General features: G+C 39.1%; 1 protein-coding gene across 8 annotated transcripts in view; it reads right to left on the bottom strand.

Moving 5' to 3' along the window:
• Window positions 1-23,789, bottom strand: part of LOC119649620 (PAN2-PAN3 deadenylation complex subunit PAN3) — a 151,027-nt gene that overhangs the window by 21,838 nt on the left and 105,400 nt on the right. For 4 of the 8 annotated variants that reach the window (XM_038051841.1, XM_038051843.1, XM_038051842.1 and 1 more), the window contains 4 exons: window positions 7,177-7,269; window positions 6,610-6,948; window positions 5,866-6,286; window positions 5,668-5,784 (listed from right to left, as the gene is read on the bottom strand). In XM_038051841.1, coding sequence (XP_037907769.1) covers window positions 5,668-5,784; window positions 5,866-6,286; window positions 6,610-6,948; window positions 7,177-7,269 — 970 coding nt within the window. The remainder of the gene's footprint in view (window positions 1-5,667; window positions 5,785-5,865; window positions 6,287-6,609; window positions 6,949-7,176; window positions 7,270-23,789) is intronic. The other 4 variants (XM_038051845.1, XM_038051848.1, XM_038051846.1 and 1 more) reach the window with 1 other exon arrangement.

Raw genomic sequence — 23,789 nt, 5'->3', positions numbered from 1 at the left:
CCTCCATCGCATCCTCTACTCCATTTATGGATATATTGAACAGCTATGCACTTTTCTCCATAAACTTCGGTTAACTAGTGATATACGTCTATAGGTGAAACCCTTTGAATAACGGGGAGCGCCTTTTTGTATGGTTGTTAGGTCGATATGAGAGGAGTAGCGAAATGGGAGTGGTGCGGTTCGGAGGGGGGATGTATGCGGATGAGTTGCTGCGTATGACAGTGTGGCTGGATTTCGCCCAACACATTATACGCTCAATCCATAGGTTTAGAAACCTCCTTTCATGAACGACCCTGCTGCTGCTGAGTCGGAAAAGTTTGCTTAAAATCCACAAATATTTTATGGAAATTAATATTAAATTCCCAGCCTTTGTTTTTCAATAAAAAGTTAATCTATTATTGATCGTCCAGATCGGAATCCTCACTGATACTCGCCAACCATTTTGTCGGCATAGACACTGACCTTACGAAGGAATGTTAACTACAGTAGCGATAAAAATGCTGAGGGGAAAAAAGCGTTATGTAAAAGGCAATTTTTATTTTTTTTTTGGATTTATTGGCATTAAAGCGCAAAAATGGCATCAATTTACGCAGAATTGATGAAATCAGTGAATTGAAAACGTTGGTTTTGACAGAAATGCAGAAGGCTGATTTGGTTACGTATAAAACAGAATTAGTTATAAACTTATGCTTATAACAGGGACAAATGTTGCTATTTCTAACAAGATTAGGTGCAGTGAATCATCAATAAGCAAATTTTAGGCGAGTTATTTGAAAACGGTGAGTTTAGTGCGCGAGTCTGTCAGTGAACTTTCAAGGAAGCCGAGTGCGTATTCCAAATATCTCTGAGCAAACTTGAAGGACCCCCGTCATTTGGATTTAAAAGCTCAATTATAAAACGGCGGTTCAAGGAAAATGGCCTCAATGTCAGACGAGCTAAGAAAAAGTGACTTCTTACAATGGCAATTTGTTCCGATCGACTAAACTGGCGCAATAAGAAGAGAAGTTGGTCAACGAATGATGGGGCTGATGTAATTTACTCTGGCGAAAGTAGAATACTTTTCATTGTTTCATATTTGCCGTATCTGTCGTGACTTCCAACTTCCATGAGTTTTCGCCCTAATCTGATACATGAGGATACCATTTAAAACGGATCTTTTCACTCAATACGGACATGCAGGCGATAATCAGTTAATTTCCTGGGATGGCCGCTACTCTTCTTTCAAGCAACGGGGTAAGAAAACTTTCTCAAAAATTGAAATATAACATAAGGATCAAAAATGGATTCATTTTTTTAACGGAAATCATCTTCAAAAATGTTCAGCACATTTCTTCCTCTACTGTATATGCGACGAACGGCTGCAAGTAGTACGAAAACTTCGGAGAGAGTGATCAGTTTATAATCAAATGTCTTAGAGTAATTGATTTTAAAGTGTTCTTTGGATTTTTTTATTGGTATGAATCCTGTTTCGAGCACCGATCGGCCATTAAATTAAAAACGGTGAAAAAAAGCATACGGTTTCCCATGATATAAAAGATTTTGTGATGACCTAGAGAATGTTAATGACGATCCGAGAACAGGAGAACCCTGCACCAGCCGAAGTCTTGTTTTAGCAGAGTAAAATTTGTTATTGATGATGAATCCTGGTGTTTTGCCCATAACTCCAAAAGCAAACGTCATAGTGCAACCTGCAGTAGGCTACATTCATTAGGGACAAAGAAATTTCGCTTTCAGAAGTTGCACGTTAAGGAAATATTGATCGCATTCAGTAACGGTGACACACAGAATTCTATAAACAAATGACTAGATTTTGCCGTCCAAAAGTATTTTTTGATGATCAGAAAAGAGCATACAGAGCTTGGAAAAAGAACCAATTTCTTTAAACAAAGCGATTACAAGTTGATTGAAGGAAGTTACATACCGGATGTCTCTCCCGTTACCGGACATTTCTACGCGACCGATTCCATCACGACAGCGCACCACGTCACATGTCGTTCGTCGTCTGGGAGGTTTTAGCCAGAAATAAAATTGCAACTTTTCCGCACTTCCCCACTGCCTCCACGACTCCCTTCGACTATTTCTTGTTCTGTTCTGCCTACAGGCGCTCATCAGAATCAACTAACGGCCAGACTCGTTTAAGAATTGAAAAGAAACCCGTATACTACTTAGGGAAACGCAGTGGTCATAATGAATAAAGATGCATTCAACAACTTAGTACGGAAAAGGACAGAAGAAGATAAGTTTCACATCATAAGAAAAGACTTTTTTTGCAGAATTTACTAAAAAGAGTGGGAAAGGTTTCCGCCTAATTCAAACCTATCAATAAAAAATCCTCCGAACTACCATGAATTAAATACGTTCCCAAAATCCATAAAGAAGGCAATGAAATCAAAGAAATAATCGCAGCAACAAATAATTCACCCACCAACCTCGGTTAGACCTGAAAATAGGAAAAGGCGCAGAGGGAAACAGCAGAGAAGATATTGACAGACTCAACAAAGCCAGGGGAGATAAAATAACGAAGTATTAGTATCGTTTGACATAGAAGTGTTGTTCCCAAGCGTTCGCATGAAGGAAACGCTCTATTTGTTCGAGGAGTGGGTTACCATGAGTTTTCGTGATTCGAAATGAATGGAGAAAGAAGACCAAACTCTACAGAAAACAGACTTTTACGGCATGAGTTCTACCTCACATTTAGAAATGCATTCTACAAAACAAACTCTGGGGCAGTAAGGGGCAACCCTTGTAACAAAGTGGCTCAACGAGAGAAGACAAATAAAACAAAGTACATCCTCGACCAGCAAAAAAAAAAATGAGTACAATAGAGACATCATCGTGAATCGAATTTAAAAGAAGCTGCGCCAGATCTCGAGGTTATCAACGTTGCTCCAAGAGGAAAACATAGAATTAGAGAAATGGGTATCGTTAACTTTTTCAGACTTAACATATAACATTAAAATACGCGGGAACAATCTGTTAAGGACAAAAAAGAAAGCACTGAAAATAGCGTAGTATACAAGATCTCTTGCGACTTTCCCTTAACAGAATAACAATAATACCTGTATAAACCCAAAATTAACAATTTGAGTTTCAAACCCATTGAAGAAGGGGACATTTGGTTAAAGAAATACAGATCTTTCTTACCAGACAATTTTTAGCCAGTAAAAGAACTATTCTTCAGGACCTGTTTAATTTTATTTAACCTTTGACTAACAAACTATCTCCTAACTCAGACTATAGCTATATGGTTGCCTACGCTCCATCGTTCTTGGTTCCTTACAATGTTTTCAGTTCTTCATTCGGTTGTCATCCAATAGGGGAAAACTTTGTTATTGCCTGAATGACACAAATTCTGAACAACTCCCCCCAAGAACATTGAAGAGCACTTGCGCCCCATCAAAAGTTTTTTTTTATTATTTCTAACGCAGCTGAAGGTGTCGGACATGCCCTGAACCAACGTCATAAGACTTTTGTCTGACTGCAGAAACGATTTTGACATCGCATAACTTCCAATTGCTCATAAATATTCCGATAGTCCTATATGAAACGTTGACAGCATCTCATCCACGTTGATGGGCAACTGAAGGAATATAAGGAGTATTCTTAATCGTATTAAATGAAGTTTTACCTCTTGCCACGGTAACACGCGGATACGGATTGTTCCTCCAAATAGCAGCAAAATCACCTTTCATATCAACGTACTTTGAGTGCCCGACTCTGGCGGCTCCCCAAGGAATTATTCGTTACAGCCCCTGAACTTTCTGCAGAGTTGAGAAGAAGAAGAACATTCAAGGCACACACATTAAGTGCGACCACTAGAGGAGTGAAATCATCCAGAAATGTATCGGAGGGCATCTCGAAAGCTTGATTTAGAAAAGCAGACAAGCGCTGACGGACTAAAGAAACACACCAACATCTACTTTTCGTATTGCATTATTGGACAGAACGTCATCGCGCGGCTCGACGCATTAACAGAGTTAAATCCACCATTGTTGTTTTGCAAAATCTGAAAATATAGATATCTTAACTACAACATCAAGTTGAAGCTGTTTGATGCTGATGTTCCCTCTATGTTGCTATATAGAAGTAGACCATGGAAAATAACGGAGCGATAGACGAGATAGTTGGGTGCCACCGCCTCGACGTCGTTGTCGCGTGTTCATCTTTCTTTTGACTGACTGCTCTAGGCTCATCACTTGCACAGCATTAAGTGTAATGATATTGAAATTGAGGCACAATCTCATTGTCCGCTTGTGTGGATACCCTACACTGCACTGAAGAGTGAACAGGAGATATAATAATAATAATCGTTGGGGCAACAATCCATATTGGATCAGGGCCTTGAAGTGTGTTAGAGCACTTCATTCAAGACCATAAGGGCGCAACTACAGAACACTGTAGGAGGAAATGTGGTCAACATTGAGCTCGCCAAAGATTATCAACCTGATTTGACTCAGGTACTCATTCACAGCTGGTATCCAATATAAAGTCATGGTAACAAATCCCTCCCCCTCCAATGAGATTTTCTATAACCACTTGAGCCATCCGAAAAGGAGATATACAAACATTTAAAAATGAACAGCATTGTTAACCATTGTACCGGCTGAATATCCGTGGACACCATCATCATAAACCGGAAGCGGTAATGGATAGATCACATATTGAGAAAGGGCGACAATTTCATTGCGGGCCATGCATGCATATGAAATCCACTATCTCAGGATGGCCGACAGATGAGTCGCCCTAGAACTATGCGGCACAGGGCAGTAGAGGAGCTTCTTAGAGCGTCGTGGGAGGAACTGAAGTACATTTTAAGAAATCGACAAAACGGCGAGCAGTTGTGTTTGACGCGTTATATCACACATAGGCGCTTTTAGCAAAAATATGATGGTAATGCCACAAAACCGCGAAAAGAAATATCACTCGGACCTGACGAGAGGATGCCCTATTTTGATAATTTGAATAGAAGAGAAGCGGGAATATTGGGCCAGCATTTGAGGGTGCGTTGAGTTAACTGAGGGTCAGCCCCTTGATTTCGTTGCCCTGGTTTTAATTCGAGTGCATCATAGATTTTTGTGTTGTGGCGAGTGCGATGATAATAAAACTGAAGCAGTTTTGTTGAGAATCAAATAGAAAAAAAAACAGTGCTGGGAAAAGAAGAGGCGACGAGAAATAAATAATGGTTGTGAGTATTTACCTTTTCTAGCGAACAAACATGGATGAATTATTGATTGAAAATTGCTATGTAAACTGGGAGAGTAATGTTTGAAACACGAATTGAGTTCAACAGCATGAAAATGTGGGGTGCAAATCATTGTCGAAAATTCCTAATCCAAAGTCTATTCCGTCCGTAGGCCCATATGAATAATGCAGTAATTCCTGTCAACGTGCTTTTATTTTTGTTTTCGTTTACGAGGAGCGATATATTGTCCAATACGAATATATATGATTAATTCATATTCTATCAGGCATACATCAAAATTAACGCTACCTCTGCGTACTGTAAGTTGATTATTTCGATGTGCTTTACGGTAGACGGTGTAGAGCGGAAAGCTCAACCAATTCCAAAATTTATGTAAATGCATTTATAGTTTAACGTCGAATTTCAAGAGTAAGTAAACTTTCCACCCCGTGTTCATAGCCTTAAAATTATAAATTAATACATACAGTTATCGCCGAAAGCCTTTGTCGTAAATACTTCGCGCAATTGTACTACGTTCGAATGCTGGAGTTTTTTCCACATTTCAACAACGGTCATGCATTTTGTTGATTGTAGTCGGAAACCTTTTGTATTTTAAATGGAAATAAATAAAATAAATTAACTTAAATTTCGCTCTAGGATATTCAATAACAGTTTTTAAATACCATGTAATCTTCGTAAACAGTATTTTATGCCCGTTGAACTGTTTGTCGCTTTGTACGTGGACGATTGTTGTATTAATTTCGGATGAAGGGTTTCTGGCTCGAGCGGATACAGTGAATGATAGTTATCGACTTCGATGGGTAAATTGGAATTTTCCGGGTTCTCCATGATAAGATTAGCAATTTCATTTCTCCCCTGAATTTCAATTCGCATCTCTTCAGGCATAAAAAATGCCGAAGAGAGCAATGTTTTGGGCTTCATGTTTATCACATTCGATGCTGGTCCTGGATATACGTGTCCCATATGGTTGTACATGAGCGTGGACGATGTAGTTTGCGGAACACTTTCAGAACCAACTGAACTCGTTTGACTGGAAGTGTGATTGGCAGTTGGGTAGAAATATATTGTACCACCAACATTTTCCTGGAATTGGATGGAATAGATCATATTTCGATATTAAAACATGCAAATATATTTGAACATTCTTTCTTCCTGATTCTTTGGAAAATATCAAAGAGAATTCAACTGAACCCTTGAATATTTGAAATATTTGAATAATCCTAGATTGGATTTTAGGATTGCTTCTATGATGTATGCTCGAAAACAATTCGCATCACATCAAGCATTTTTTTAGTTCCTTTTTCTACTAGCAAAATTGATAAAATATTTTAAAGAATATTGAATTCACTTTAACATATTATATTTTCCAGGAAAAGAACAGTCAGAAGAATCAAGGAATTCCTTACCTGATGAACGCCTAACGGCAATGTCGTTGGTGTTGGAGAAGTTTGTGGAGTATTTATTGCAGGCGAAGTATCTCCAACACTTTGCGGTGAGTCATTGTGTATTGAGTTACTTCGTCCTTTTATTGGTGTCACCGAATACGATGACGTTGCAATACCATTCATACCCATCAGTCCAGCTGACTGGACTGTGGTTGTAGTTGCCTGATTACCCAATATGGGTGTAATATTTGTATTAGACTTAACCGAAGGTGGTGTTATAACATTGCCATTATAGGGGGAATAACAGCTTGGTGAAGAGTTTATATGTGATGGAATGAATTCTGGTGATTGTGACGGTACCTTAGAGTTGGGAAATAAAAGAAGAAAATGTTATTCGAAGGCACTTCCTGTCCAAGGTGTTTATAATTTGGAAAAAATCAAATTTTGTATTAGTTTCAATTTACTCTAAAAACATAAAATCACATTTAGACAAAATACCAATGTTAACGTTTTAAATTTTCTAAACTAATGAAGAAACAAAGAAACAAAAACAAATGGCAATGATTGTTTAATGAGCAACCCATTTACCTGAGCTTTCTTAATTGATATTGGTGAGTCCAAAGAGAGTCTAGACAAACCAGAGGAAAGACCATATGTTGGCGTCACTACATTATGTCGATTCTGTAGTAGTAAAATTTTAGTATTTTATTAGATGTTATGGCTAAAGTTAGTTTTAATTTTATACAATTTTCATATCTGTACAGATTTTAGCTTATTTTGCAATATAATCAATGGTAAGTGCATTCAATTTAACAAAGATTAAACAAAATTGGAAAGACCGGTAACACGTCAACTCGGCATACTCGTCATTGTTGATAGCTCCTGACCATCTTTTCCATTATTCTGAGCCACATAGTTCTAAGGCGACCAAATTCTGGGAAGCGTAGTCAATAAAAGAAATATTTCCTTTCGTCAATATGTGACCTATCCACTGCTTGTTTCCCGTTCAAACCAACATATTCACCCGTGTCTGGGCCATAAACTGACAGAGTAGTTTGTTCGAACGAAGGGCTACACCGGTGGATATATCGGCTTATAAACTGACAATAATATTTACAATAAACAGTGAGGATATGGAAAGACCATCGACAAAAGTCTCTAAAAAGTCATAGAAAGTGTAAAATGACTGTAAAATGCTGTTGGAAGTTGACTGACGAGGTTTATCAAGTTCCGGGACAATTTGAATAGTGCGACGTCAAGATTGTTTTTAAAAATCAGGGATTGAGTAAACCTCTGAATAGATTCAGGAGCCCACTACGGAAGCATATTCAAGGATATTACGGATGAAGGTATTATAGAGGATGTCTGAGGAGTGGCTATCCATAAATTGATAGGAGGAACGAAGGATAAAGCTGGACATTGCGGAAGTACATCGACATAATGAAGCTTAAATCGAAATTTGCTGTCATTTCGTCACTTTAAGGGACACCTTGTTCCGAACTGAGTGAAAACTGTTTTGAGAAGCAATCAAATCAATGACTGAAAATAGTTTTAAAACGTCTAGATACGAAAAGCTAGGATAGGCAAATAAGAAGGGAGGGTCCATTAAGAAAAATAAAAACAGAAATGGGCGGCGATCGGAGGAAAAAATGGAAGTGAAAGACAACCATTGAAGAAGACACAATTTACTCTACAATCTAAATGAAATTTTACCCAGGAGAGAATAGTTCCTAGAAATCCATATGATTTGATGAGAAGCAAGGAGTAGTAAATCAAACTAAAATCTTTAGAGAAATCAGAAATTGGTGAATTCTAAGAATTTAGTCTGAGTCGAATAACTGCGTTGAAACACATGCTACTCCTTTGCAATGGGGTGGGCGAAACGAGACGAAAGGAACTCTTTTACGTTCCTCTCAAAAATGTTGGAGGAAAAAATGGATGTAGAGCGATAATTTACGGTCAGTGTTATATATTATATAGTGCGTGAAATGCGCTTCAGCTCCTTCCGCGACTTCTCGAAACGCCTGCACTCTTTCTCTACTGTTCTACGCAAAGTACCCTTGGGGCAACCCATACACCAGCCAATTTAGGAAAATGGAGTCCACTGCACAGCGTAGCCAGCAATCCAATTGATGGGTTTCCTTAATATGTGACCTATTCGCTGCCATTTTCCGACCGAGTTCTTCGTTTGTAATTGTATCAGGCCAGTGTACTGCGACGAAGGCTTGAAGCCTTTGAGAGACAGTGAGGGTCACTTTTCATGTATTACTCCCGTATAGTAACACAAAGAATACTAGCACAAAACAGTCTCAACTTGATATTGGTGTTGAGATAACTGCATTTCCAGATTTTAGACAAGGCAGTGAAAGCGGATTCAGCGTTTTTCATACGATATAATTTAATCAAAGTCTTCGATGCTTTGCCCATTAATGCAGATAGGCTCAGCACGATGACTCAGGCAGTGAATCTTGGTTTTGTTAGTAGTTATCTTCAGTCTGACTTTCTTTCCAAATCCAGTCATTTGGCTAAGGTGCAGGATTCAGTGAGAGAACAAACAGATGTCTTTCGGCCAGTGTAAAAGGATAACATGAGCTTCCTTGCACTTATCCGGACATTAACCAGTTTCTTATCCGCGTCGAAATACTGACTAACTCAACCTCACAGGGGGATTGTGTTGTATGTATATTCATGTTGTATGTTGTGTGTATATTCATGTAAACACCCTTTTCATAGGTAAAGCAACAGGTTGGCACTGGGACTAGCATCATTCTGTTGAATAAATCGAGCGGACCTCTTTCCATGAGGTTTTCAGCCAGCAACTTAAGAAACCATTAGGTGACTAGGATACTTTTAAACTGATTCGAGGCTGCACCCAAAGTCCATATGAAGATTTCAATATACGTGAATGCTGGACGCTGGTTAGCCGATTGGCTTTTATTGAAGACACATTGGTAGAGTTACTACGTCGTGGTCTCAGACTCGACGCACAGAGGCAACTTTTCTAATCAATACGGTTCACGTGCTGCACTTAGTGCAAGCAGGAGAGGAGAGGGGAGAACATGCAGTACATTTTAGGAAATCCTCGGTCTCAATAAAAGGGTTTTTTGTCTCTGATCTGGAATTTTCGGCAGACTGGAAACATGTATAATGTGATCTTCCGAACACGTCTAAAACTCCAATGTCCAAAGTGTCGTGTTATAGAGCCCAGCTCCAGTCGTAACCGTGCCTCCTAAAAATCTGAGGCACCGGACGAATCGATCGAGGATACGATGCGTTGTGGATTCTTTCTCTCGACCTCGGCACTTGGGTCTCGAGTTTTACGGCGGCACGCACGCGTTCTTCCCGATATTTTCCGATAGATTTCCATGATATTCTCCGTTTTATATTCCAGATTTTGGTGCAGTATTAGCTTAATGGTATGTCAAATTTTGTGAATGATACTGACATTGGTCAAAAGGACCCTGCACATTTCCGAGCTTGGCCTGCACAGAGGTTTGCAAGCGCATGTCGACAGGATCTCTTAGTGGAGCTGCAATCTTACGGGCGGACCTTCTTGCTATTTCGCAATTCCTTTAATTTTTTAGGATAGCTCTACTCTCTTAACTGAACTTGGTCAACTTTGATAATCTTTTGACTAATTTTGCGATGTCATTATAAATTCTTAGTCACCTACAGTTTTAAAGTTAGATTTATTTATTTATTGCAGACTGAACTAATATCGTTATCACGATTGTAATAAACTATCTGGTGGCAAGTCGCTAAATATTTATCTTTCAACATCTATTGCCCCTTTCGATATAAAACCTATAATCATCAAATTTGACACCAAAGCTTAAATGGAACCTTAACAAAAACAAAGATTCAAGGATTTTGCCGATAGATATTAGTAACAATTTTTGAGTGTTCCTTGCTGCTTCATTTCGAAGTGAAAATAACACAGTTGGGATTATTCCATTTATAGCATTTCCACCTCTAGTTAACGACAATACAGATGAAATTAACAATTTTTCAAATTAAAATAAAGGCTTTCACACCAAATTCACATCATTCCAAATCAAATTCACAATTTTTCAAAAATTAAAAAAAAAATAACTTTTCATAACATATGTGTATCATATTCGATTCAGTCGTAAAAAAAGTTGAGATGACTAGCTTGATGATGATTACAAGTTAGGAATGAAATGAAAGGATTTTGCATGCTAGGCAACGCAACGATTCCAGACAAAGTGCCCCCGGAGCAAAGAAAAAATCTTACAGGCGGAAAATTGGAGAAACAATGTCTACAAGTTTGAGTAGTACAGAGAGCAATTTGACCAGGCGGGGAAATTTTACGGCAGGAAGATTTACAATCACACGGCCATGCAAGAATTGGATATTTCAACAAAATTACTAAGACTGACAAGACTGATTCTAACGAATGTCCGACATCAGGTAAAAACAGCTAGGTCCTTATCACCATTCACTAATTTTTTAAAATAAGGGAATGTTAAATAATATACCTTTTTATACCTGGCCCTAAAAAAGAGACACTATCCTCTTCAAGTCCACTCAACTGTTAGCCTATGCTGAGAATGTTGACATAATGGGAAGAACATGCCGATATCAATTGACTGCCATCATCCAAATCGAGCAGACGGCGTAGAATCTTCGGCCGGACATTAATGAATGGCAAAATGAAGTATGTTGTGTCCGGATAGCTGAGTGGTTAGAGCGCAAGGCTATCGTACGGAAGGTCGCGGTTCAAATCTCACTGGTGGCAGTGGAATTTGTATCGTGATTTGACGGATACCAGTCGACTCAGCTGTGAATGAGTACCTGAGTCAAATCAGGGTAATAATCTCGGGCGAGCGCAATGCTGACCACATTGCCTCCTAGTGTACCGTTACGGTCTTAAATGAAGTGCTCTAACACACTTCAAGGCCCTGATCCAAAATGGATTGTTGCGCCAACGATTATTATTATTATTAAAATGAAGTATATTGTTTTGACGTCAGTGCAGCATTTAAAAACAGCTGTCAATTAAAAGCAATAAAGAGACCGTTTTAAAAGTTTTCTCCGTAGAACCCAATAATTTTGTTCGATTACTGCTAAATCGTCGGAGCTCAACAACTGAGGGCCCTGTCGCGCCATGCGTAACAGCTTCTAACTCACCAATATTAACAACTATCACACCCTGGAACCGCTTGATTTCTAGTTATCCCTTAGTCGCTAACATTTGGAATTAACTCATTCGAGGTTTAAGAACAGAATTGTTTCTAGTTCTCTTTTGAATTTGAGTCTACAGCGTGATGGCATTTAGGAGAAAATCCCTATTCAAGCGAGAAAGATGTGTAGAATGTTTTTTCTCTGAATTTACTCATATGGGATGGTTTCAATTAGTACTTAATCAGATATATCTTAACTTTGACATATGTTACGAAAAAGGGGGGTGACCCAGAAAAGACAAAGTTGAAGTGATATACGAATTATTTTTAAGAATTACCTAAAATCTAAAGAGAATAATGGTTCTCCTACTACATCAAATCAAGAAATGAAGGTGAGGATATTTTTTTATTCTAGAATGCATAAACGAGTACAGATTCACGCATCTAATCAAAAATGTGCTTCTCGATTTTTTTATGTATTAAATTTCATCTATAAATTATGTATATTCTTCAAATTATCTGTTGTTCACTGTGAAAAAAGCGAACCCATAACAAATTGCCAGCTTGCCCAATTAAATCGTGCAACTTGATCAAAAAACAGATCACCATCGTCATCACGATCATCACCATCTCTACAACCGGTCTTGACTTGCAAATTTGCGAAAAGAATAGCAAACTAAATATGCAAATATTTTCAGCCATTTAGATGAGAAATACTAGAAGAACCAGGACAAGAGCGAATATTGAGTAAAGAACTAGAGTTTAGCATGGCCAAGTGTGTTGTTCGCATTCAAAAGCAATGGCTAGAAAAAGTTAAACAAAGTAAGAAAGTAACAAAAAGATTGAGGTAGCAAACGAAATATATTCACCGTTAATGGGAACTTTTGTGCGCACTATGTAGAAAGTCAATGTTATCTTGAATGAGTTCTTGTTGTTCAGTAATAAGAAATTTATAACAATATATGTTTAAAAAGTGTTGAATAAACACTTAAGAAAGTAGAACGAATTCGCGATAATTAAAGTATTTTATTTTACATTGTTGTAAAAATAGACTTATAAAATTATATTTCCTTCAGACAATGCACAATTAACTCGTCAAGTTTGCGGCAATTCATAGTTTTATATACATTTTATATTATCTTGTTTATGAGGATTATTTTGCAAGGAGATTCAAAGATTCAAAATATATTTGAGTTGTTACAGGCAGAAATGAAACTATTGAGAGCTTCATGCAATCTTGTGAAACTACTTGTTTTTAGGACATTTATTTCTTTAGTTTAAGTTTATTCTATTTGCGAATATTTAGGACCAAATTTTGCTTTGTAAGGAAGGGGTGAATTACGATAAGGTTTTCCTAGGCCCCAGGCAGTATAATTAAAATGTCTAACTAGTAAAAACTGAGTGAAATTATGCGGTGTTTCCAACGATTAATTAATTAAAATAATTAAAACTTGTTGTTTCTTTTTCGTTGGTTTGAATATTTATTCTTGCAAATACCGATATTTCGGGAACCACTTGTTCCCTTCATCAGTGCTGTTATGGACAAATTGTTAGCACTGATGAAGGGAACAAGTGGTTCCCGAAATATCGGTATTTGCAAGAATAAATATTCACACCAACGAAAAAGAAACAAGTTTTAATTATTTCAATTTAGTAAAAACTACTTATTTCTTGGTTTCATGTGGATGGAAAGCGGTTTTTTTTACTGGGCCTAATACTCTCATATTAAAATATGTTTTTCTACAATTTCCAATTAAAAATAAATTTTAGACCTGCCGTAATTTTGCTAATAATGGACGGATTTGCTTCAAACTTTCTAGTTTCATAGCGTTTACTACAGTATCATGCAAGTATGAACAAACAATAAAGAGTTCCCAAAATGTAGGGGGATTCTTAACCAACTCGTAAAATATGGAAAAACACCATTATAATTTTGGAGAAAAGGACATATGACATTTGACTCCTCGTATTGTTATTGTTCGAACAAAAAAAATTCAATTGAAAATCATATTATCCCTTGTATGCGTGACAACGTTGTGATGAATCAACAACGCCTGAGAAAACGTATAGAGAAACGATAGCCCTTTTGAACACCACAGTGAAGTTAGAAAAGTACCCGGAAGAAATGCCGAACACCGACCAAAGCAAGATGCTGGAAAAAGGGTATGCAATCAGAGCTGTGGAGGTGTGAATCCAACAATAGGCCTCAGTTCAGAAACTACTTGGACAAAGGAGTCTTATTTACAACCCTTGGATATTTTAGATGGTGACGACCTAGAGAAACGGTTAGCTAAGCTAAAGGCTCAGAATGGAATGCAATGGAGACATTGCAACCCTTGTTCTACGAATCGACGAGGAAAGCTAGAAAGCGCCCGAAGACACGAACTAGAAAGGTTACCTTTGCTTGTTCCAGTTATTCTTCAAAAATTTAGGGTAGGAGTTGATATTGACGCCAAATTTTGAGAATAGTAGGGCATAACGGCGACATTCAGCTGATGGAAGAATAATCGGATAGGGGAAAGTAGGAGGTAATTTGATATATGATATATCTTCTGGTAGGACCAAGGCATACCTATTCACCAAATTCAAATTTTAAACATTGCTACTGAATGACATTTTTCCAGTCAGTTGGTGACAGCAAGGATTAGGACAACGCGCACAAGTGGAAATGCGCGGAACTACTTAACAGCAATGGCAAGTCGCGCCATACACAAAGCAACTGAAGGACGTGGTCAACTACTGCGGGGCACACAACTTCCAGATTATTATGGGTGCTTCTAATGTGGTGCGATAGGATGTATCTGATTGGTAAAACCGGTAATCCAGAGAATGCATACCGCAACCTGCATAGGATAAAGTAACACATCGACTATTCAATAGGCCAAAGAAAATAGAGTAGTAGGAGGAATATAATATAAGCAATACAAAGAGTCCTATCAAAGAGATTCTGTGAGGAAATGGAAACTCTTCCAACCGTAGAAATCGTCCTAAAAACTCTTTTCAGGCTTTGAAATAAGAATGTGTGGGGAGATCCACTTCGAATGAATCTGAACAATAGGAGGTGTTTGAGGCGACTTTAAACTTGCGAGCTTGATTGTAATATTGTGGCAATAAATTCAGAATCTGGTCCAGATTGGGTGTACCCCACTCTTTTGTAATAGGGGATTCAATTTTTTTAACAGCATCTGGTTAATATTTGTAGAGCCAACATTGTCCCGGGCTATATATCGACGGGTTGGAGCCAGTTTAGGTTGGGCTTTCTAGGAAAGCATGCGCAAGTTGAAACGCGCGCTGAAGCCTATAGGTAGATGAGTTTAACCTCATTCCTCGTTAAGACACCTGAAAAATTGGATAAGATATACATGAGGGAGTGTCTGATATTCTCCTATTGCATAGAAACCACCTGCATAGAAACCACTACATCGGCTGGTACTGAAGATTTTCCTTATGATATATCAGGCATTTTCGATAACATCTCGGTTGAGTTAATGGTTTCGGCTAACAGGAGGCAGCATTGCAGAAATGTTCTGTACGGCCTTCTATCGCTTCTATTGTGACTACATTGACCTTTTACTGAAAGTGATGTTATCTTGAATGAACGGAATGGGGTACCATGCCTAAGGATATGCTGTTGACATCAGCATACTTATATCGAAAAATTTCCTGCCAATAACCTCAGAGATCAGTTTCCTGGTTTTCGCCAAAACGCGAAAGGTCAATGAATTCAAACTCACGGTTTCACCTATTAAATTCGGGAAAATATATGAGAGTGGTTGGTGAGACATTTCGCTTTTGTAATTAATAAAGACAAGTCGAGACTTTTCGCTACAAAAAGAGCCATAAATATGATATGGGCATTGAAACCACATATGGGTTATTGGCGATACCAAGCCGTGGAGAAACTTACACATGGATCAATTATTATGGTGGCCAAGATGAAGCAGAGACAAGCTACCAGGAAGCTGTCTTTGTTCCAAAAACTCGCCTTCCTCTGCATTAAGAGTGAAGAGCACACTCACCCTTGTGTTGTCTGCAATTGCCAATAAACCTCATTGTTAGGGAGAATCTACCAAGAAAGCACGAACAAACTAAAATCCATATTTTCGTAAGGTGGCATTAAGAGCCGTGACTTCAACCCAAACCAGATCTAAACAAAACCTTAAAATGTTGGCTGCCAAATGTCAATGAGAGGGCGAAAGAATCTGCAAGAAAGGGCTCCCAAATATCAGTTTTGTGGGGGGATACTGGGGGCTCAAAAAAAAAAAAACAATACTAAACGATAGATGGCGAATTGATACTGCCGAAGTCCTAAAATTAAATCATCTGTGAATAACCATATTGAGTGGTTTAATAACTTATCATTGTCCTCTACGAAAATATCATACTATGTGTAGATTTTGCAATGAAGAGGGAGAAAGAGACTCACATCTTATTGGACTACCCCCTGCGTTAGGTACCATGGAGAATAACAAACCCTGAACATAGAATGATGTAGGTATTTGAATAAAGAGACGTATAGAGGAAAACAGAGAAAGAATAATAAAGTCTATCCTACTCCCTGAACAATGTGAAAACTAAAGTAAGAAACTAGAAACGGAGTCAAGTGCAACACCATGCCTGATTTGCGAATGAGGTTTGATTCTTATCTTTCACTTCTAGTCTCTTTCATGAGCCTTTTCATAGGGGATCCTAGTAACCATGTTTAAGGATTAAATAAGAAACTGTTGCACTTTAAAGAAGGATAGGAAACAAAAGTAAGATAATGATTTGGCGCTCCTAAAGAGGTCGCTGGATAGTTTAAGAGTAGGCGAATCAAACAGACACGTAGAGCAACACAATCATAGTTAGAGAAGGAAAAGACCAGTTCGGCGCGGAATTGATTTTTAATTGCAAATAGGATAGGAATAGATTTATACGACGCAGCGCAGTTCCTTTAACTCAGAATATTGTCATCAAACCAGGTTTCAGAAATACAAATTAGATAATGCTGCTGAGCCAGCGCGGATAGATTGATAAAACAGACGGAGAGTAAACACAGAAATAGTTACATTGATCAGCGAGGCAGGCAGGATTCCCTGAAATTTACCCGTGAGTTGCTTCGATTGTACGGGTTAATAAACACACCTTCAGACCAGAAAGAAGGATTGACGATTGTGTCACATTCGTATAGATAAATGACATGGCATCATTCATTCGGATATTTGGACCGAGAAAAAGTAATCAACTCAAGCTAGATAAAGTACGGATCGATGGCACGATACATGACTGCGCTCAAGACGCATTTCGAAGAAAGACTCTGATTGACGTGTTAGGACACCAAAATAGGTGAAAACAAAACGCGGCAGTATGCGAAAGGCCGAATAGCATGAGTGAACTCAAAACTCAATCCAATAAAAATTTAAAGTTAATTTAACTATGAGTGCGAGTATTAATAGATCATGACTATACTTGACTTTAAATGATTTGCAGTTCTATGTAAAACGAATTGGAGAACTGGCAATGTGGCGAAAGGATAGAACGTTAAAGAGATTACGAGGCAGACGATATTATGGTGATAATGTAACTTTCCGAATCAAATTATTGTATTTCAGGTAAAAAGATTGACAGTTTTCGGAAAAAGTTATTTAACTTTTTGGCGCATTTACTGATCGAATCGACATTTCTAATCAATAAAAGGTCGCGTAATTCTTCTGATTTGAGGAGTTAAAAGCACAGGGGAAAGCAGTTGACTAAGGAATTGCAACTGTCAGTGACAGTGTTTTCATCAAAATGGTAGGTGTTTATTTGTTTAAGATAACGGCTAAATTCATTTATCACTAGTTAGTTCGATGCCGAGAACTAAGATGTAAGCCATTTACATCAAACAATAAAGCATAAACTGAAAAACTGATTAACTATTTGCCGTATGAAGTTCAGAGCGTTGCAACAGCCTTAAGGTACTGATAAACTTGCTACATTTTTCAAATTGGACTTGAGGGTAAGGACACTCTAAATAGTCAAATTCATTCAGATGCATTTAGTGATCGAATTTTATCGAGACTGTGATTTGAAAATGATGTGCATTGATGGTAATCAGAATCTATTTCTACATAATTACTGCTTGTGCCAAATGGCTGAAAAAGTAAGGTATGGATTAAGCCCATTAATGTGCCATCTCAACATACCAGTAAATAGTGATTTAATATCGGTCTTAATTCAGTGATAACCATGACATCTGTTTTTCGTTGTTCGATTAGAACTTCCGCAGATATTAGATTAGGCAAAGCCCTTCATGCAAACTAATCACAATTCCGTACATTGTATTTTATTTGAACTTCATCAAAACAGCACCAATTAACTATTTCAAGAATAAAAACAAACTCATGATTACAGGTCGACCTAAGTAATTAGCATACACTAACTAGTGTTCAAAACAGTTTCCAAGGTTAAGTCGATTTATGATATACCTTACAATAAAGAAACTAAGCTCCCGTCCATTCCCAGCATAAAGGTAAAACCTAAAGAAAATATATTTCTCGTAAATTTAGCTTTAAATATGGATTTCAATGAAAGTACAATACAGGATGACGTCAAAATATGTCAGGAAATAGAAAAGTTCAAGTGGTCATTAGTAATTCGATTCACGACCATGTTAAATACTGGACTTCTGTCCAGAAATTACGTGCTGGTCGATTGCACACAAATTATTTTCTCGGATATTTGTAAGAGGGTCGAGCCTTATCTAATACATTACGTCTTAGGAATAATTTGTTGCATATTCCAGCAATTTGTGTTTAAAAATATAATTTAAAAGTTGCTCGGGGGCAAAATGTGACACTGAACTTAAATATCGTAGCATGAAAGGCATTTGAGAATATTCCGCATTTTGAAGTGTTGGAAAACTTGGCAGGGAGTCGATTTTACTTTAATACTGACATACCGAGGTTGGATCATGAATAAATTGAATAAATTTAGTTAGAGAGATTTATGATTGGTTATGGTGCTCCTACAATAAGTGAGAATAACAAGTTGATTTAATTGAGTTTATTAAATGAAATCGATGAATACAAGTTGAAAACTTTTTCACGCACTGCAGAAACGCAACAGGTAATATTCATAAATCAACTTAGATCAATTTATGCAAAGGCCGACTTAACTAGTTATTCCTACTGACCGCTGACACAAGATATTCCAATCTCAGGCTTTCTTCAAGTACTATCGAGGGAATGTACTGCAGAGGAATTGACAGTTTGCACCTAGCGAAAGTCAATTTATGTAAAGATATCGTTATTAGATTTGCACTACATATGAACTATATTATAAAGTGAACGTCGGAAAAGTATTACAAATGAATCCAGATTTATCCGAGGACCGAAGAAAATGGACGACTTGATAGATCCCTACTATTAGGTTGTTGCAAATGAAATGGCCGTTTTCGTACTAAAATTTGAAACGACTATAAAGCTTACAAAAAATTTTTTTTTTTAATCAAAATAGGTGCCAATCGATTCAAAATACTTCTCCCAAGGAGATTCAAGAGCATGTATGCCAGTTTCGTAGAAGTCCAAGGTCGGGGGTTGATAAATTCGTCGATGACATTTTGACAGCCTCTTCGTTCCTAAATTGTTTTTCCGCCAAAAAATGATCCAAATGCTTAAAAAAGTGGTAGTCGGTCGGCGAAAGGTCCGGTGAATATGGTGGATGAGGCAGAGTTTCATACTGCAATTCGTTCAACTTTTGAACCGTTGTTCTGGATACATGGGGTCGTGCATTGTCGTGAAGGAGTATCACACCATCTTTGTTAACCAAACTCGGCCGTTGAATACTCAATTTTCGGTGCATTTCCTCGAGTTGGGCATAGTATTTCTGTACATTTATCGTTTCTCCAGGTACCAAAAAAGAATAGTGAACAACTCCAGCTGTAGACCACCAAACAGTCACCATTACCTTCTTCGGATGGAGCCTCGGTTTCGGCATATGCTTCGGTGGCTCATCAGCATCTAGTCTGTGTGCTGATCAGCGACGATTGCCGTATAATATCAACTTTTCATCACATGTCACTATTCTGTGCAAAAAGGGATTGCTTCTGTTGCGGGAGAGTAAAGAACTGCAAATTTCCATTCGAAGCGCCATATTTTGCTCCGTAAGGGCATGCGGAACCCTTTTGCCGAGCTTTTTTACCTTTCCAAGTTGTACGCCCAGTTTCTCTGAAATGTCTCCCACAGACTGACGTATGTCAGATTCGATTAGCAACGGCAGCTCGTCGTTGTTAATCGATGGTCCTGGATGTCCACATCGCTCACTTTGAAGGTTAACGTCACCTGATTGGAAATTTTCGAACCACCGCTGTGTGGTTCGTTCGCTTACCGTATCAGTTCCGAATGCGCTGTTAATGTTCTTGGTCTCCTCCGCTGCTTTATGACCAAGTTTGAACTCATACAGAAAAAACATACGTTTTCGGCTTTGCTCCATTCTTTTCTTTCTATTCACTGTTATCACAACGATGGTCAAAACTGAAATGACTCCTTGATTAAATGCGCTAACTGGTGGTGGTTTGATACAGCAAAATAGCAACTAACTTCACTTGATTGCCAAATCAGCCATTCCATGTGCAACAACCTAATATCTAACTTGACCTGATTTCAACAGACGTTGTCCCTTTACGAATCAGTTGACAATAAGAAAATAGTAACTTTTCTTTGGTAGTACTAACCGTTACCATAAGTAAAGATTTAATAAGCAGGCAATGCTTTCCTACGTCCGCTCATATACAGTTTATTTTTATTTTTCAATGAGACATTGTTTAGTTTCATTATCATCGTACTCAATGCTGCGCAAGTGATGCACCTACAACAGTGGGATAAGCACAAAGCCAAATACATGTATCTATGACTCTTTTTCAAGTATCTTCCAATCCTCGGAATAAGAATTAGAGTCGCCTTCGTTTCAAAATGATTCCCCGTAGTGGTCTTTTGAGTGTTGGGAGTAGCCAGAATTCATACGGTGATAAATCAGGTGAATACGGAACTCTATTCGTCTTTATCTCACTTCCACGACCTTCTTTGAACTGTTTATATCGCTGGTATATATTCCTTTTCGAGAATGCAAGGTCCCCGGAGGATTTCTGTGTCATCCTGAACGTTTCTGCACTCGAACTTTCAATCAACAGACGAACATGTTATGCAACTTCTTTGCTCAATGCAATTAGATATTGCAAAAATTGCCGAATGCACTTTTCGCGTCGCACAAAACCAAGCGTAAAACGAAAATTAATGAGTGTTTTGCCATGAAATTGTTCACAGATGTTTGTTATAATGCTGCAAACTTATAAACCACCTGAAGAACGTTATCATGGATACGGCCACAAATATACTTGGCCCCAGCCGCAAAAGGAGTCGGAACGGCTGGTTTGACGATGAATGTAAGCTAGCAACGGAACGGAAGAATGCCGCATACCGAGTAATGTTGCATTCTCAAAGAACGCGGGCACGCGCAGAGACTTATCACGAACTCCGTCGAGCGGAGAAGCGACTTCACAGACGGAAAAAGGAAGCCTGGGAGAACCAACAAGTCTGTGAACTAGAAAAGTACAGGGAGCAACCGCACCAGGCGCGGAAGTTTTACCAACAAGTCAGCAGGATGAAGCCTTATACACCTCGATGCTCATCCTGCCGAGACAAAGAGGAAAATCTGATTTCCGACAGAATGGGCATATTAGAGCGATGGGTTGAGTACTTTGATGAGCTACTGAACAACCAGAACATCGGCGAGTTGGAGGTCCCGCCAACTGAAGACGACGGACAAATACTGCCACCACCAAGTTTAGGAGAAACAGTCCGTGCAATTCATCGGCTAAAAAATCATAAGTCGCCAGGAGCCGATGGAATTACAGCCGAATTGGTTAAATATGGAGGCGACCAGTTACACCAAGTGGTTCATCAACTTGTGCTCAAGGTATGGGACAGCGAATCAATGCCTGACGATTGGCAACGAGGCATAATCTGTCTCATACATAAAAAGGGAGATATCACACAGTGCAGCAATTATAGAGGTATCACGTTGCTGAGCACCATCTATAAGATATTCTCCACTATCTTGCTAGGCCGGATAGCCCCATACGCCCAGAACATCATTGGCCCATACCATAGAGGCTTCACTCCAGGCAAATCAGCAACAGATCAGATTTTCTGTCTGCGGCAGGCGATGGAAAAACTGTTGGAATATGGACAACAGTTGCACCATCTGTTCATCGACTTTAAAGCCGCCTATGATAGCATAGCCAGGGTAAAACTGTACACGGCCATGAGAGAATTCGGTATCCCAACGAAATTAATAAGACTGACTAGGCTGACCCTGACCAATGTGCGAGGCCAGATAAAAGCAGCAGGATCACTCTCAAGACCATTCGACATCAACAACGGTCTACGACAAGGGGATGCGCTATCATGCGTCTTCTTTAACCTGGCCCTAGAGAAAGTGATCCGTGATGCTGAGGTGAATGCAAGAGGTACGATCCTCTTCAAGTCCACCCAACTACTGGCCTATGCTGACGATATCGACATCATGGGAAGAACCACCAGAGACGTGCAAACTGCCTTCATCCAGATCGAGCAGGCGGCGCGAGATCTTGGGCTGCACATCAATGAAGGCAAGACAAAATATATGGTGGCAACGTCAGCACCGAAGACCAATCAACCAACAACATCAAACCGCACTGGTCAAACAAATACAACTTTGAGACCATTGACAATTTCTCCTATCTAGGGTCGAAAATCACAACCGATAACAACTACGATGATGAAATCCGCGCACGGTTGTTGTCAGCCAACAGAGCCTATTTCAGCTTACAAGGACTGTTCCGCTCGAAACGTCTCACCATATGGTCAAAGCTCTTACTGTACAAGACTATGATCTTGCCAGTCCTCATGTATTCCTCGGAAACTTGGGTTCTTAGCAAGAAAAATTGCGAACTCTTGGCCGCGTTCGAGAGAAGAATCCTCCGAAGAATTTTTGGCCCCCTACATGAGGATGGACGATTCCGTAGCCTACACAATGACGAAATCTATGAGCGATACCATGACCGTCCGGTTGTGGATAAAATCCGGCTCAATAGGTTACGGTGGGCGGGTCACTTAATCCGTATGGATGAAGATGATCCTACCCGGAAAGTCTATAAGGGCAATATCTATGGTAGAAAAAGAAGACGAGGCAGACCCTGCCTAAGATGGAGCGATGGCGTGGGCCAGGACGCCAGACAGCTTTTAGGGATATCGAATTGGTGGACCTCGGCGCAAAATCGGGATGTCTGGAGTTCCTTATTAAGGCAGGCCTAGACCGGATACCGGTTGTTGCGCCGTTGATGATGATGAAACTTATAAAAAAAATTTTTATGTAGTGTTTAGCCGCGCTTGAAAACTGCCCGATGCACAAAGGCAGCAAACCAGAGGATATTCATGTATTGTCGGGGAATATTGCATGGTTTGCCGTCTTTGAGCATCGGTCGGCTTCATGTATTGTCTCTCCTCTCAGGTATCACTTTGTTGCGGTGAGGAAGCCTGTAGTAGTTTACTACTACACTAAGGGTGTACAAAAGCTAAGGTTTTGAACTTTTCAAGTCTTCAGTTATGGAAATCTATAAAAGACATGCTTTTTGACTCAATGGAAATTTCGCACAACTCTCAGCTTAGAAGAAACTGGAAATCTGACTACGGCAGGCCCGCCTGCGGTACTACAATCCAAATCTACCCGCAAGAGGAAGAGGAAGGCTCGATAGAATGGAGCTTCAGTCACTAACGAGGAGGGAATGCTGATTACTGCCTGTTGGGACCTTCTCCTTCACCCTTATAGAGAAGGGTGGAAAAAACGGAAGCTGGTGACGTACTACCGAATTAACGCCGGTATGCGAAAATGGAGCCAAGCCGCCCGGACACGGTGTACTTGGGAAGGCTACAAGCTGGGGCAGAAAGAAGGTGAAGCATCTTGGGAATGAGGACGTAGATGTTAATGCACCACTAGGTGTGTAATGTCCAGTGAAGTCGGACGCGAGGAAGCGAGAGAAATCTCATCGAAGCTGGTCTT

Source organism: Hermetia illucens, chromosome 2 (genome assembly GCF_905115235.1).
Source record: "Hermetia illucens chromosome 2, iHerIll2.2.curated.20191125, whole genome shotgun sequence".
Classification (NCBI taxonomy): domain Eukaryota; kingdom Metazoa; phylum Arthropoda; class Insecta; order Diptera; family Stratiomyidae; genus Hermetia; species Hermetia illucens.
The sequence above is the reverse complement of the archived record's forward strand: the minus strand, read 5'-3'. Positions and strand labels throughout refer to the sequence as shown.